The 16,229-nt window shown below is 43.4% G+C and overlaps 1 protein-coding gene across 2 annotated transcripts in view; it reads right to left on the bottom strand.

The window, feature by feature from the left end:
- Positions 1-16,229, bottom strand: part of SLC35F4 (solute carrier family 35 member F4) — a 129,929-nt gene that overhangs the window by 20,812 nt on the left and 92,888 nt on the right. For both annotated transcript variants that reach the window (XM_064461053.1, XM_064461054.1), the window contains exon 2: positions 3,225-3,413. In XM_064461053.1, coding sequence (XP_064317123.1) covers positions 3,225-3,413 — 189 coding nt within the window. The remainder of the gene's footprint in view (positions 1-3,224; positions 3,414-16,229) is intronic.

Raw genomic sequence — 16,229 nt, 5'->3', positions numbered from 1 at the left:
CCCCACGAACTCATGTGGCAGCACTGAGCTCCAACCATTTACCCCAGTAGACCATATCACATTGGTCTGATAGAAGAAACAGGAATTCCTTCCAAAAATCTTGACCTGCAGCTATTCTTAACAATTACTATCAATTATCAGTTGCATCAACACATGATGTGATATATATAAGAAACAATATACTCGTTGATGTTAAGAAGTGCTATAGATCCACTGCAGTGAGAGCATATGCTGTCCTACATTCAACTTAAATGTGAAAAAGATACCCTTTCAGACTCAGGTTTACTTTCCTTTTATATTACTGTTTCTGCTATGCCATAAAGAAATGTCCAACTGAGGTTCAAAGTTATTACATTAGCCCAACATTACATCTAAAAAATGATTCACATAGCAGGGAACGCATTTGCAATCAAGAATTCTCCTAACCAGGACATGAAGCTGTTTGTAATTGTAATTGTATGCTGTATTTTTTTCCTAAAAATAATCAGTATTCAGTGGCTCCATTGTTTAGTGGTGAATCAAGAATTTAAATAAAATTACAGGTTTATTAAAAACATGCAGAGGATAATCAGACACAGCTCTGAAAAGGCAAGCATCGTTTTATCATTTGCTTTGGCTGCTGAGAGAATAGATATTTTTATGGTACTAATAATGACTGACATCTTCTATTAAGGGGTAAATTACAGTTATTTGCAAGGCAGAATGGCTTAAAAATAATGTATTATGTAACATCCACTTGCAGGTTTCCTGCTAAGCAAAACTACCATGCAATTAGCCCTTCTTCAGCTAACAGTTAAAATATTCATACAATGATAGAAGACTAAAGCAACTTTATCCATGCTTTCTGTTTTCCAATTACCAAGTAACTATGTAATTGCTGTTACCTTGCATGACACTACCATCAGCATTTGACTTGGATTTTACAGTCCCAGGTATGAATATTAAGGAAAGGCACAGAAATATACAATTCTTGTAAGTCCTACCTTGAATTAAAAGACCTATGGAAGTTTTAGCCTGAGTTGGCTAAAGTGGAGTTTTCGTTAAGTGGTTAATGGGTAGGATTCAGCCCATGTAATGTAGTTAGCAAATAATTGTGCATCCAGACTAAACATGTTGTCTAGGGCCCCTTTATATTTAATGGTAATGGACAGGCATGGTGAGAAGGTAGCTGATTTCATCCTTTTTTACCTAACCCCACTGGAGGTCCTTATCTCTCCCTAGACTGGATATTTACATTTAAGAAAAACTGAGATGGATCCCTGGCCAAAGTGACATAGTAGCCTGTTGCTTTCAAAAACCACAGGTTGTTCACACCTAAATCTTGGCCAAAGAATCAAAAGGACAAGATAAGAAATATCTTTTAAAATAATCACCGGGCTTGAACTCAAATACACATGGCGAGCAGGCATGCAATTCATACTAAACAGATTTAAGGATTTCCAAGTCATGAAGCTGGGCCTGGACTGAGCTAGAAAGTAGCACTTGTGTTCAGACACCAAATGATAGGCTAATGAGGAGAAAACAAATCGATCAGCCAAAGTGGTTGGTAGATAGCACTGTACAATTAGCAAGGTGGGAGAAACCCTCGGGGTTTGCATTTAGTTCGGTCTGAAGCAAACCTTACTTACCCTGTCAAGAGCACAGGAACAATCTAAGAACTCAACAAGAATGAAACAACAGGGAAAGAAAGCAGATGACACTGCAGGTGACACATGGAGATGACAGTGGTCAGTGGCAAACTGTGTTGAAAGTCATCTAGCACAAATACCCCTGCACGGTCCTCTGGCCCGTAATACAATTCTTGCTTGTGATGTCTCTGTGACAAGATGGTAGCAAAAGCGCCTTTTTCTTTTTGTTTTTCAGAAGAGTGAGATGAGGAAAATCAAAACCTACAGCTTTTCTTCTGAACTCTTTTGACTATTTGGCAACTACATCCCAGAAAATATTTTTTATATTTGTATACCTACCTGTCAGGTCAGTCCTACTTAGACCTCACTGCTGAGGAAGAGAAGATCAGGATAAAAAGGTAAATTGAAAAATGCAAAATAAATGTTTAGAAGAGTATGATGTCAAGGCACTACTCTTTTCTCAAGGGGACTAAAGTCCTTTCTTAGAGAAGATGGATTCTGATTTTGGATGTACTCTAGTGCCAGCATGCACAGTTATTTCAGCCTGATATCTGCAAAAAAGAGAATAAATTGGTTTTCTGGTATCTTAGGTATGATTTTTACTGCAAAAATCATTCACTCCTTGCAGCAATAATCACCTCCAATATTTTTCTGAGGGTTTCCAACAAGAGATTACTCCTGGAGTATGAGATCCTGCCATTTTCCAAGACAAGAAGAAAATGGCTGACTCTTGCTGCCATCAGTGGTGAAGTGACAAGAGGAAGGTTCATCTCCCTCGGTTCCAGTGTGCAATGGAGATCCAACCTGTTCTTCCTCTCCTTTTTGCTCACAGTATCTATACAGACAGTCTTCCAAAGAACCTGGACAGTTAAATTATTTCAGTCATTTAACGGCTGTCTCCTCCTGAACAGTACAGTTCAGCAGACTCAAAGGCTTGTGGTTGCGTATTGTAATTGCTCTCGTCCCATCCCTGCTGGTGACGGATGGATGCCATGGTGAAGAAGTCAGCGTTCACCACACCTACAGGCTCATTTGAGCTAAACTTCTGCAGTAAAGTGGGCGACACATTCCTGATCGAAGCCCTGATGTGCAGCTAATCGATGATCTGAACTGTGATGGTCTTCCCTGGATAGTCTTCCACCTGTTGCTCCTTCTCTTTCTCTTCATCAGACCATCCATGGTACGAGCTTGAGATTGACATTGTCTTTGAGAAGGAACATGGCTGGCTCTTAAGGGTCCTGGTTTGTGGCCAGGCTGAAGCTGACGAAGCATAAACACTTTGTAAAAACTAACTTGTGTGCTAACATTAATCATCCTTCCAAGGTCTTCTGTGCCTACTGGCCTTACGATTTCTCAGATATCTAACACTTTACATGCTCCTCCTGAGGCCCAGGCCTTTTCCTCCCATCCTTGCTTCCTTCCCGCCTAACCCCAGTTTGCACACAGGTACAGGAAGGACTTTCATTTGGCTTTGCTGTTTGCAGCACCGTAAACGAACGTCAACATGCTCAGACTCTGCACCATCTTTCAAAAGACAGACGAAAGAGGTCTTTCGCAGGCATGCTGTGACGCCGGGAATGCGGCTGTTATGCCTACCTGATCTGCTCTGCCTCTCGACTCTGCTGTGCCGACAGATTCCCGAGGGACTTCGATTCTGCAGCTCAAGAATGGGAGCAGCAGAATCTTCAGCAACAGATAGAGGGGAGAGCTGCCTAGTCATGCCTCTGTGTCTGCTGGGGCAGTTGCCTCCTGGCTTGCATTGGATGACAGATGATCGTGAGGCACCTGAGAAGAAAGAGTTTGCATCAGTTTGGCTGTAAACTCCCTGGAGGAAAGCGGGACTTTCAAACACTCTGTCAGCGAAATGCATACAAATGATTCAGCGGGAGAAAGGAAGCACACTGCAAAAATCAAGGTTTCAGCTCTGGTCAGAATAAAGTAAATAAGTAAGTAAATAAATACTTAACTCTCTCCCCCCTTATAGAAAAAAAAAGTGCTGTATGAAAACCAGTCTTTCCCCCTGAAGAAATGAGCGCCCTATGCTGCTGTATATTCTTAGCCCCATGGCTCCATCCATAGGGTCTGAACAGGCAAAGGCGTTTGTACTCACGTGGGCCCCTTCCTGAGCACTGACACTGAATCAGGCAAAAGGAGAGGTCACCATTCTCCCTTAGGGTGGGAAGGAGGGCTGAGGTACCACTGCCTCCTGGGGTCAGTGGTGACAGTCTCTCCAGAGGAGAGCTTCCCCTTTCCATCCTCCACAATGATCCTTGAGACTCTTGTATGGAATGAAGCCACGGCCACTGACAGGTCTTTTGGATGAAGGCTTCTGCTAAACCATTGAAGATGCCAGTTTTAAGCCTTTACATGCACCAAATCAGAATCTCCACATCTTCAGAGAAGTTGCTTTTTCCTCTTCTGCTAGGTGCAGACAAGACCAAGATGCTGCATTTCACACAGACGCTGTATAGAGGCACAAGGCAGCAGACAAGACCCAGGTCCCAGAAATACCAGATGAAATGTTTTCCAATGAGAAGGACACCACAATTTACAAGAGCTTGAAGGACAGGATTAAGAACCAGCAAATGACAAAAAAAAGAGTGCGGTGCTGGAATGTGGCAGAGTGAGCCTTGTGGTCTTGCACATACTCCTGAACTTATTGAAGGCATCTGCGTAAGAGGTCAACACGAGCAGCACAAGAGAGTCCTCTTCTCAGAAAGTCAAGATGACAGGCCATCTTGGTAAGTATAAATGTGTGTTCATGGTCAGTTGAGATCACCCACAGCTTGTTTTGCAGCCGCTACTTCAACTGGTGACCATCTTACCTAAACTTACATATACCCAGAGCAGCCACTGACCTTGCTATGACTTGGAAAGATTGAATTTGACAATCACACCTATTTCACATTGTAAAGAACACAGAGAGACACAAAACTCATCTGTAAGGTGCCAAATGTGCAACAAATGTGGCAGATATCTCACAGGGCAACATTGTTCCTTGCAACAGGAGCCCTTCAAGTACACTCCAACTGGCAAATAACTCCATGCCAAGCAACAGCATAGAAGTAGACTCCAAAGCAAGGTCTGTTCAAGATTCAAGAGACTGCATGAGTCAACACTCTTTTGCCAGATGAAGTTCAGAGGGTTCATATAAACTTCAATGAACTTAAAGCTATCTTTGATTCACCAGGTCTAATTACAAAGATTGCAAAGGAAGACAGGTATAGAAAATGGTATTATACGGAAAAATCCTCTCTCAGCCTATTTAGAGCCTCCAAAGTCAGTTTTTACCGACCACGTAGACAAGCAACTGAACCAGTAGCTAACCCCCTAGAGGTGATCTCTCTCAAAGATGTTCTTCCGTTTCTCCTCTGTCCAAGTATGAGGGAACTCTGACACAAGAGGGATGCCCAAGTCCAGGTCCCACCTTGCCACATAGTTCTACAGATTCAAACAGTGCAGTTTCAAGCCACAGTCTATGACAGTAGACCCACAAAAGTAAACTTTGAAGACTTAAGACCTATATGATGTCTAAGCACTGTTATCATCTCTTCATTTTTTTTTGAAGAACATTACTCTCTACAGAGCTCTTTAGAGCTTACTGGATATTTTCAGACCTTTAAAAAACCATTCATCTTCATATATTTTCTTTTTAATGGAGAAAATTCTCTAACAGCCACACAACTCCACCCATGACTTTGTTCTACTCGTTTTGTAACTCCAAGTCTTACTCCTCCCACTTGTAACAAACAAGGATAACATTACCTACTTTGTAAACATCTTGCAGGTCACCCTGAGGTTGAATAGTACATTAGAAATGGCAGCCCTGGGCTATTCACCCCACCAGAAGCAGCATAACACCTTTATTTGACAGCTGAAAGTTTGTTCCAGCCTCCATGAGATTGAGACAATCAGTACTTTTTGGGCTAAATATTCAAACAGGCACTTGAGAATTTTCAGGTCCCCAACTTGAAGAAGTTTTATTTTCAGAAAGCGTTTTCTGACTGCCTGTCCTCAGAGAATCAGCCACCAAGGTGCCTCGACCCAAATCACTACTCACTTTGATACGTATCATCTAAGGAGATTTCATTAAGTTGAAAGACACATGCTACATCTCAATTCAGATATAATTTAGAACAAGATCAAGATTCACATTACACTCAGCAGAAGTCTAGCAGATGATCTGCAACCAAAATTTCAAGGAAACCTATTTCTCCTCACATGCAAAAAGAACTCTGAGTTATTTGTATCTGGTACAACAAAGCAGCATCAATCTTTTCCTGTACATTGAGAAACTCAGCAGTTGAGACCTAAACTGCAATTCAAGAGACTGCATTTAATTGAAAGTCACTGCTTGATTTATTGAATTCTTCTTCCCTTACGCTTGAAAGTAATCAGATAGCATGGCAATTTATCAATATTTCATTGTTACAGCTAGAAAGCCCGGGCCATCTAACACTACTGAATTTGAACATATTTTAAGGATATACTTGGACAGGGAAGGTGAATAGATACATGCTGGGCTAACTTAGCCAAACCTGGTATCAGCAGCAAGGACAACAAATCACCGTTTACGCAGTACAGCAATGAAACCTCACACGTATGCAGTTACCCCACATGAGAGGAAGGGAAGGCAGAACTCATGTAACTCTGGTTCTTTGTCTCACACAGCAATTACCAGCTATCAAGCAGGGATCCACTAAGACCCTCCAAATTTAGGGGGATCAAGAGCAGCATTTTCCATTGAACTTCCCTATACCTTCATAAATCCCACTTGCTTATTGAGACCTCAGGTCTTAGGCAGCGAAATCATGCCCTTGCCAGAGAGGACAACAGCAGGGTGCTGCCACAACTTGCCACATGCAAAAGGAGAAGCAACTATGTACTAAAGAGGTATTATAATACATCTCCAAAGGAGGACTGACACTGCTTGGGTTGGATTCATTTGGCTTATTTTAGATGTCAGCCTTAGGATGAGAAAAATAGTGCCCTGGAACTATCTGCATCTCCCTATGACCATACAGAGAATAACCGAATCATAGAATGGTTTGGGTTGGAAGGGACCTTTAGAGGCCATCTAGTCCAACCCCCTGCCATGAGCAGGGACATCTTCAACTAGATCAGGATGTTCAGAGCCTTGTCCAACCTGGCCCTGGACATCCATCCTGAGCAGAGATGTTTACACTGGGTGGGACTTTTTATCTGACTAGTTTGCCTGACCTCCTTTTAACTGACTACTCAATGTAAGAGATTGCAACAGATATCTGTAACTCACTGCGTACAGAAGCCTCATCCAGTTTCTGTAGACTAGTAGTGTCAATGCGGAGTGTGAACACAGTTCATGGCTTTAGCAGAGAAGAATCACAGGCTGATAATTAATCTACATTTTGGGCATCATTTGATATTTTAAGGGAATGTTACACGAAGAGATTGGAAAAAAACTAACAAATAGGAAAAACCTTGCCAGACTGCCAGATCTTGCTGCTACAAGGGTTCCTTCATTACTTGGAGGTTATAATCAAGTGTCAAAGCAACACTCAGCCCAGGGATTGACAAAGGAGGGAAGGGAGAACTGGAAGGGACCACACATGATTGTATACAGCACGTCTTAATGAGTCAAATCCATCTGGATGACTTTACATTATCAGATAAAACCAAAACCCTGATCTTTCCAATTTTTTAAGATTATTTTTAGTTTATTATTATTCCCGTTCAACAAATCTTTTTCCTTGCCCTGCAACTGCAGACGCTTTATAGCATAAGAAGTAAAGCAATTTCTCTGCACATGGAAACCAAAGGGACACCAGCAAGGGGAACCTCTGGCTTTCCACATGCTTCTAACAAAGTCTCTCCTTATCTTGCATTAATTATTACCTACTTATTCCAGTGTACTTCAATTTAGCAAGGTAATGATACTTGTGACTAACCTAAACCACATGATTAGTATCACTGAAGTCTGTGCCTTTTCATGTTCTTGTACACCATTCTCAGTCCCGGCTGCAGGAGGAGGTGACCACCATGCGCTGCTGCTGCTGCCATGCCCATGCAAACCATGAGCCAGCAGCACGTGCCTTGTCCTGACAGCCATTTTCACCATCCATCTGTAAACTCTGCACAGCTCCCTTGCCCCTTGACCCTCTGAGAGATGCGACACATGACTCATGGCTTTTTGTTTGTATACAAATATGAATATGCAGCTCACACAGTGAGAAAAGATGTCCTCACCTTGGCTAGAAAAATCACTTTTTTATTTTGCAGGGGGCTTGGAGAGAAGGGATTGTGCTTTGAGGTTCAAAAACACTTCTTTTTGCATTATCTTCATGTATAGGACATATTTAGCATGTGACAGCAGTGCTGTCCATCCTTGTGCCATGTCATTTATGACAACTCTTCTGGTCTCAAAATTATTATTAAAACTGGATCAAATGGACTGCCAGTAAAATAATCAACACAACAAAAATGCAACCCTAGAAGTAACTTTTATGGCCAGGTCATCCCAGAATTGATCCTTTCTTTTTTAACCAACTGCCTTGATGTAAATAAAGAACGTCTCAAACAGGTAACGGAATTCCCTTCCGAAATCCACCTGTGAATTCACAAAACTGGATCACTGGCACAAAGTGTTGCCTTATTTAGAGACAGCAACATCTGGCTTGCTGATATGTGCCAAAATACTTACTCTTTTTCTGATTACACAATGAAACCGATGGTTAAATAGGTGATGTCAATAAGCTGGACAGTTTCTTTGTATTATGATCCCAAAGCCCTGCAGAGCAGTGGTCACCTGCGGCTACCACTGTAGTCAGGAGAGAGACCAGCTTTCCCAAAAAGTCAGTCAAGGCACCTACAATCTACCTTTTTACTTATTCAGTATTAAAATATGCTTATTTTACCATGTCCTCAAAATCTCAGCTCCTAATATGTCATTGTTTTTGCACTGACAAAATGATGTCTTCCTACCGCTGCTGCGGACACAATTGCTGGGTTTTGACAGATGGATGGAGGTAGAAGCCAGTCTGGTGTTATGTGGAAAGTACGTCAATTGAATGTTCCTGCTAAATTGGGCACCGGTGAAAGAATTGACAACATTTCCTTTACACTGCAACGTTACCTGTTAGAGCGAGCATCGGCGGCGATGACGGACCTGCTCACACATCACAAGTCTATTGTTTCCAGCAGCCTGTACACAAGCTCGTGGTGGTAACAGTTCATGACCGTGAGGGCTGGAGACTTTTGCAATGAAATTCTGGTCTTAATGCCACGCAGTAAGGAGATGTCGACATGAATTTTGTGGTCAGGGAAATAACAGATGCACATGGCCCTACAGGAAAGGGGACTGAGTTGCACTGCTATTGGTAGAGGTGAAGAGAGCTTATTCTGTTTATTTTACAATAAAACCTCATTAGGTTGGATTAGCCATGACTTTAATTGGATTGTTTGCTACTGTTAGCACTCCAACACCACCAGGCCAATGGCAAGTTAGGTCCGTAGGTAATTTTATTTCAGCCAAAGGGACTGTCTGTAAAATCAAACCCTGCCCTTCATTACACTGGCATAAACCGACAGTAACTCAGTACAATCAGCCAAAGCTGCCTGGGCGTACGCTGACGTACCTGAAGGTAATGGCTGACCTGGGAAGTTAAAATTGAAGGGCAAACTCTCCCCAACTTCTGATGAGTTCAGAACTAGCAGTTTGGCTCAGGACACGAAGCTGTGATTACATTTACTAAACCCAAGCAAACAAACAGGGAGGGTGTTTTTGCAGACAGAGTGCCACACAGGTTTGAGGAATAAGCAGCTCTTGTTCAGTGAAGGAAAACCATTTCACCATGTCTCGGATGTTTGAAGACAATGTTCTCCATTTAAACACATCCTTCCGAGACGCTGCAATGGTCTCTGTGTATCAGTTATGCACATATGTCTGTTCAGAGTAATGTCCTGTTCATTCGCTATTTGCTTGTTCTGGAAGTTTTTATGTTTGAAGGGGATGAGAAGGTTACAACAATTTCTTTTTTGTCCTACGGGAAAGAAAGATTTTCAGATTTTAATGAAAAACAAATGACTCAGTGATGGTGTACAGCATTTGCCTTGTACTATGATTAACTATTGTCAAGAGCAGAAAGCAAAAAAGCAGATATTTCTGTTGTAGTTTAATAGTGACAACCCATCAGCAATTTCTGCCAATTATCCCTTCAGTGTCTGTACACAGCCGTTCACTTCAAATCAGCAACTCCACTTACAATTAGAAACCTCGACAACTTCCACATGCCCTCCTATCCTTGCAATAAAGTGAACAAAGAGGCAGCAGATGGAGTAAATAACTTCAACTTTACATCTTATAACTAACTTAGTGCCTGATCAAGGGATACATCACCCTACACCCTTGCACCTATTTACCCTTCCAGATGAGCAGTTCCAGCCTAATTGTCAGGGGAGGAAATCTAAGTCAGACATAAAAAAATCCCCCCACCCCTTATATAGCAGTCCTGTCTTGTGCTTAGGTACCAAATCTCACCCACACGGCTTCCCACCTCCCACTCCTCTGACCACCAACGCACTGCGCTCCAGATCAGAACAGACACTGTGACGGCAGAGCTCGGTCCCTCCCTGTTACACCATCCACCATCCAACGACAGGCCAAGGGGCAATGGGCACAAGTTGGAACACAAGAATTTCCAGCTAAACATGAGAAAAAAATTATCCTGTGCAGGTGCCAGAGCAGTGTCACAGGCTGCCCAGGGAGGCTGTGGGGTCCCTTCCCTGGAGACATTCAAACCCCACCTGGACACGGTCCTGTGCCCCTGCTCTGGGTGTGCCTGCTCACACAGGGGGGTTGGACAAGATGATCTCCAGAGGTCCCTTCCAACCCCCACCATTCTGTGATTTTGTGATCTGGGGAAAGACCACCCTCAGATCACACATGGGGAGAAGGAAAGCTCTGACCACAGTGACCATTAAGTGCCTCAGAAATGGTCTCACTGCAGAGACAAATGACAGAGATATCTGTCAGGGATGGTCAAGGTGTATCTGACTCTGCCTCAGAGGAGGGGTGACACAGGTAACTTCTTGAAGTCACCTTCCAGCCCTGCGTCTCCTTGGCTTTATGATGGTAACAGGTTGGGACCTGGTCCCAAGGCGCCAGCTGCTCCTGATTTAAGACCCAGACTGCTGAACAGTGAGGCTGTGGACCTTGATTCCACTTACAACTAAGATCTGGAAAAGAAGCACAACAGTCTAAACCAATATATAAACAGCAAGAAAACCTTTCAATAACTGGATAGACTGAGGATGCACCATTAAATCAGAAAGAAAAGGTGTGCCCAACTCGGGCAACTGCAATACCATAAGTCAGTTTTGAGCAAAAGAAATGTAAAGAGCTAATGAGGAGGCGGTGAGTGCATCTGCATCTACAGCTATGAGATCTGGCAACTTAAGGAATTCAGAATTAAATTAAAAAAACCAGAATGGGGCAGGACCATCTGTGCATGATCCATGTCAGTTGTGAAAACCCGGGATTCCACTTGGTGCTGGCACCTGCAGCATGTACTTGCTCCCAGCTTCTTTGGTGGCCACACAGAAGATGGTTTTGGACTGCACTGCCAACATGGCAGCTACATCATGCTACTGCCCCAGTGCCTGATATGATCTGCTAGATGAAATCTGCAGTCAGAGCATCAGCAACACCTGCTCACATAAACTTCAAGGTCTGTGAAAGGGCCCAGCAAGACAAGGTGTAGCATTTGCACGCACCAGCTGTGCTTGGAATGGAAAGATGGCGAGATCTGTACACAAAATACATGCAAATGCACCATGTTACGGTTAGAAGTAGTAGCAGTAATAATGCTGAGATTTAACACACATATATTGAAGAGGCAATACAGCCAGGTCATATGGGTGGAGATATATATATGATTAATCACCTTTTGCAAATAAGGAAAGTGGGAAATACTAAATAAGTTGCACAAAGGCATCTACTCATGCAATGTTTGATTCTCACCTCTCCAAATCCTCACAGCTGGCTGCTGATCACTGAGACCAGGGTTCCCATATTAATTGCTATATGCTTGATGCCCTGGCTTCTGCATGCAAACCTGATACACACTTGCAAATCTGTAAATCCATCTTTCTGCACATCAGCTACACATTCTTCTTATGAAGGACCTGCTCTGAGATGGATGCTTTCTGGGCAAACCAGGGAATATGATGTGCATGGTCTGCATCCAATGCTGTGTCCTAAAATCTCCAGCTGGGCACTGCAGCACAAAATGAATCCAGGCTGCAACATCCGTTATGTTGAACGGCTGCAACCATTACAAAATGGCAAAAAAAGACCTTTGCAGGAAGCATAAAGGCTTTGCTGGCTGTAAGCAACCTGCAGACTACCTTTTCGGGAGCCCTGATGCACGACCGTAATGGCCAGGAATCTCTGGAGGACTTCTCAACTTTTTCCTTACTGAAGTAAATGGTTCCTCTTTGTATTGCTCTGGATCCAGACCCTTCCCCAAAACTCATAAAGACAATTATTAAAAACCCCAAATCTTTCTTCAAATCTTTGTTCCACTTGTTCATCCATCTACATTTTACTGAAAGTATAGTTAAAAGCAAGGAAATACTTTTTCCTGGCTTTTTTTTTTTCTCCTTACTCACTTTAAGCCAAGACAACTTTTTCCCCCCATTCTCATTTCAGCATTACTCAAACAAATTTATCACTGCCTCTGTTTAAGCATTGACAAGGAATTCCATTGATTTGACACCAAAAATAATACACCAGCACCAGATTCAATACAGATCTTGGAAAAAAAGTTCATTTGAGAACATCTGTAATGAAACTGGCAGCTGGAGTATGTGTTTTGAAACATACTGCCTACATATATTTTAAAGTTACTGGGTGTGACATGACATATTTGGCGTTTGAAGGAATGTAGAAGTGCTGCAAATGAAGAATGAGTTTTGCATGTTGAAATCAAAACTTCTACGCCTTCTACACAAAATGATCTACACCGATCTACAAAAAAATTATTTAAAACATCCATTTGGAGTGGAATATTTCAGACTGAATTCTGCTGTCAGAAAATGTTGCTGGCATCTCCATTCACCTTGAAAAACAAACGCCGTATCAAAATCTCACACTTGGCTGTGACAACACTGACCTCCAGTAAAGGTATGAGCATCTCCTCCTTCAGCACAGACTTCTCCCATGCAAAGAGCCGCTATTTATTGCTCCTTCCTTACCCGTCTGGACTCTGACTCCAGAATGAAGCCTGGGAAGGGCAGGACCAGACACACAAATATGCTCCCTCCACTACCTATGCAACTCGCAAAGAAGTCGCGTGAAAGATTGTAAGACTCCTCCACACCATGAATGTCTCAGAGGGCAAATTTCTGGGTAAGTGCTGCTGGGGGCGCCAAGCCAAGGTGCCCCGGTGCTGCAGAGGAAGAAGAGGGCAGTGTAGAGGCATGCAGAAGTATGTCTGCACCCCAGTATCCAGCCAAGCTAAGCCCACGCCAGCAAACAGCTCCAGATCACAGGGACTGATCCAACCCTGATGCAGTTCCTGGGAAGACCAACTGATTTTAGTGAGCTTTGGCTCAGCCTACGAGGACGACGACCCACCCCAGACTGCTCTGTGAGGAGGAGGGAGCTGGACCATCAGATATTTTTATTCAGGTGAAACCACACATACCTGTCTGAGGGAACAGCCCCCAAGGACTTACAAGCTTTTGTCCCCTTATTGCATCTCTGGAGCAAGGACTTTATTTTAAGCTTTTGCTTACACAAACAGTCCATATGAGACCACCTCAATAACAACTTCTGAATGAGTCCCTTGAACGCACATTTAAAGGGATATCCATCGCTGCAACAGACCTCCGGGACTTCCTTTTCCCCAGATATGCTTGACCCGTCACCAGCTCAAGCCAATTGCAAGATTCACTGGCCTGAGATCAGACCAGCTCTTCAACACTTCAGCACTGACTGGTAATCACAAATCATTTGATTCAAAGCCACACACCATCCCATTAAAGAAAACCTGTTACCTCTGTTACAAAATTTGTAATAAATTATACCAGATGTGCCTCCAATAGTTTCACAATTTATACACTTTACTCCAAAATAAAAGGTTATGAATCTCTATAAAACAATCTTTTGAAAAATGAATCTTGTCACTGCTAAAATTCGGTGACATTTCCAAAAAGAAACAGACATTCTGAGTTAAACTCTCATTTTTACTTTCACTGCAGTAAATCAAGAGTAGCTTCAATGAAAGCCATGAGGCTGCTTTGACATAAAGTTGTTGTGAAAGGAGTTTAGACCCAGGACACTCCAGAAACCACTTATATGCATCTCATTATTAAATAATTATGATATAGCTTCTACTTTCAAGAAACACTGCAATAAATCCAGGCTGGTTCACGGATCTCCTAAGATCTGAGTGTAAAAGCAGTCAGCACACTGACACACAACATCAAATTGCTTGTATTTATCTCCTACACAAACTATTGCCTCTCCTGTTTGATGGGTGCCCCCAGAGAGTGATTCATTCTCGCTCCCTTAGATACCAATCTTAGGAGATGAATCACCTCTCAGAGGTGTCCAGCTCTCCTGCTGACTCCAGGCAGCTCAGACAACTTTCTTCGTACTTACCAGGGCTTACATTTTGATGCATCTGGATGAGTCCAAACCTGACCATCCCAGGCTCAGCCCATGGCAGCACTGTGGTACATGCAATAAACACATGCTGTAATCTCCTTGCTTGACTTAGAGCCTAATTAAGCATATTTGAGGAAGGGTGTGTTAAAACAACATTTTACAGGTAAGCAGCTGGGGCAGAAGTATTTATCACTGTATTGCTGCATTCTGTAACCCCAGGAGACACTTCTGACTGTTTTCTTCACTGTCCTTGGAGCAACAGCTCTGACAGGTCTCCCCCCACCCTTCCATGATGGCACACTTGGGACAAGGCTCCTCCACGCAGTCTCCATACAACCCACCTCACGTACATACCGTCCTCTCGCTGTAGCTGATGCCATGCTGGGGTGCGAGGCCTGGCCAGACTGAGATGAAGACACGTTCTCAAAAGTATTTGGTGGCCGTGGTCTCAGCCTGATACACACCCCACATCCTCTAGAACTACTTAGCCCTCATACCAACCCTTCTCGGCAGCTGTCTCTGCTCCGTTTCTTCCCACGTGAGCAGTGTTTTCTGAGCTGGGTGCCTCTTTACTACTGAAGGAGCCTTTTTACCTGGATTTCACTCCACTATCCAGGAGTCAGCAGTCTCTGTGGTTCTACCAGAAGATATCTAGGAAGCCACAAACCTCAACTGTTTTTAAAACGGCCAATATAGAGTGCACTGCTTCCCTGCTCTCCTCCCAGCATACAGGCCCAGAGCCCAGGTTGCTGTGGCATCTCTTCCACGTGCCCTCCCCAGGCATGGGAAGGAACTGGGGACAGGCACAGTGCTCTTGGAAAGCCGGCTGCCCTACCCCATTAGGATTCTTTGGGAATCCCTGCTAAAATCTTTGCTGATCTGTAAAACTGGCTGCCAACACTCACATTTAATGTATGGGTCCAATATTAGTTCAGCTTGGCCAGCTTCATTCCTAGCAAGAACCTTTCCATTTTCAGCCTGTCGGATCTGACAGGTGCTGTCAGGTCGTCACTTCCAGTCTATTGCCCTTTCTTCCTACGACTGGATTTTCCCTCTCTGAGGAAACGGGCAGTGCAATATTTGACACTGTTGCAGCCCAGCATGGGGAGAAGGTTAAGACCGGACTGAACAGAGGCGCCTACAGCAGTTGGACTGGTTAAGTTGGCGGCAACCACAGCTTGTGAGTTGTCTTCAACCCTATCGGGTAGGGACAGTCTTTAATCCTCTGCATTCACTGCCTGGTGTGACATAAGCCCAGTCAGTGCTAGGAGCTCTCAGGGAGTAAAAAGCAGCAAATCACCCTGTTAACCAGCACAGCAAGCCAGCTCACCCAGCCGTAACGCTGCTCCCTTAAAAGTAGGTGAGCGTACAAATTACAATTTCACACGTCCTAAAACCTGGCGTGGTGCAACAGCAATGGCCCAACATCAGCAGCCAGGTCTATGAGCACCTTCAGCAAAGCCTGCAGAATTCTCAGTATCACACGTATACTCCTAAGAAAAATGACACAAACTATTGCCTGCTTTATCAAAACCCAGCCCTGTTTGTAATTTAAGCCAGTGCAACCCAGGTGGATTGAAGAACTGGAAGTCACGCTCTGCTGGCAAGCACTGGACCGTGACTCTTGCTTTGTTTTTATCCTGGATGTAGCGCTGAATTTAACTCACAAAAAGGAATCACATTTTCATTGCTGGCCGGCATAACAAAGCTCAAACCAGAGACAGCAGACACCTTGCAATTTTACAGCTTCAGTGCTCTTAACAACGTATCACACCTGGTGGGAAAAGAGTTCATTTCTGGCAGAACAAGCAACTTCAGAAAGCACCACTCAGCTCTTCAAAACATCTGACACTGAACATAATAAACTTGCAACACTGCAGTTAAAGCCCAGGATTTCTACAGACTCTTAAAATAAAAACTTGAACTTAAACATCAGGAATATTTTTAGAAAG

This window comes from Phalacrocorax carbo, chromosome 9 (assembly GCF_963921805.1).
Source record: "Phalacrocorax carbo chromosome 9, bPhaCar2.1, whole genome shotgun sequence".
Lineage (NCBI taxonomy): Eukaryota > Metazoa > Chordata > Aves > Suliformes > Phalacrocoracidae > Phalacrocorax > Phalacrocorax carbo.
The sequence above is the reverse complement of the archived record's forward strand: the minus strand, read 5'-3'. Positions and strand labels throughout refer to the sequence as shown.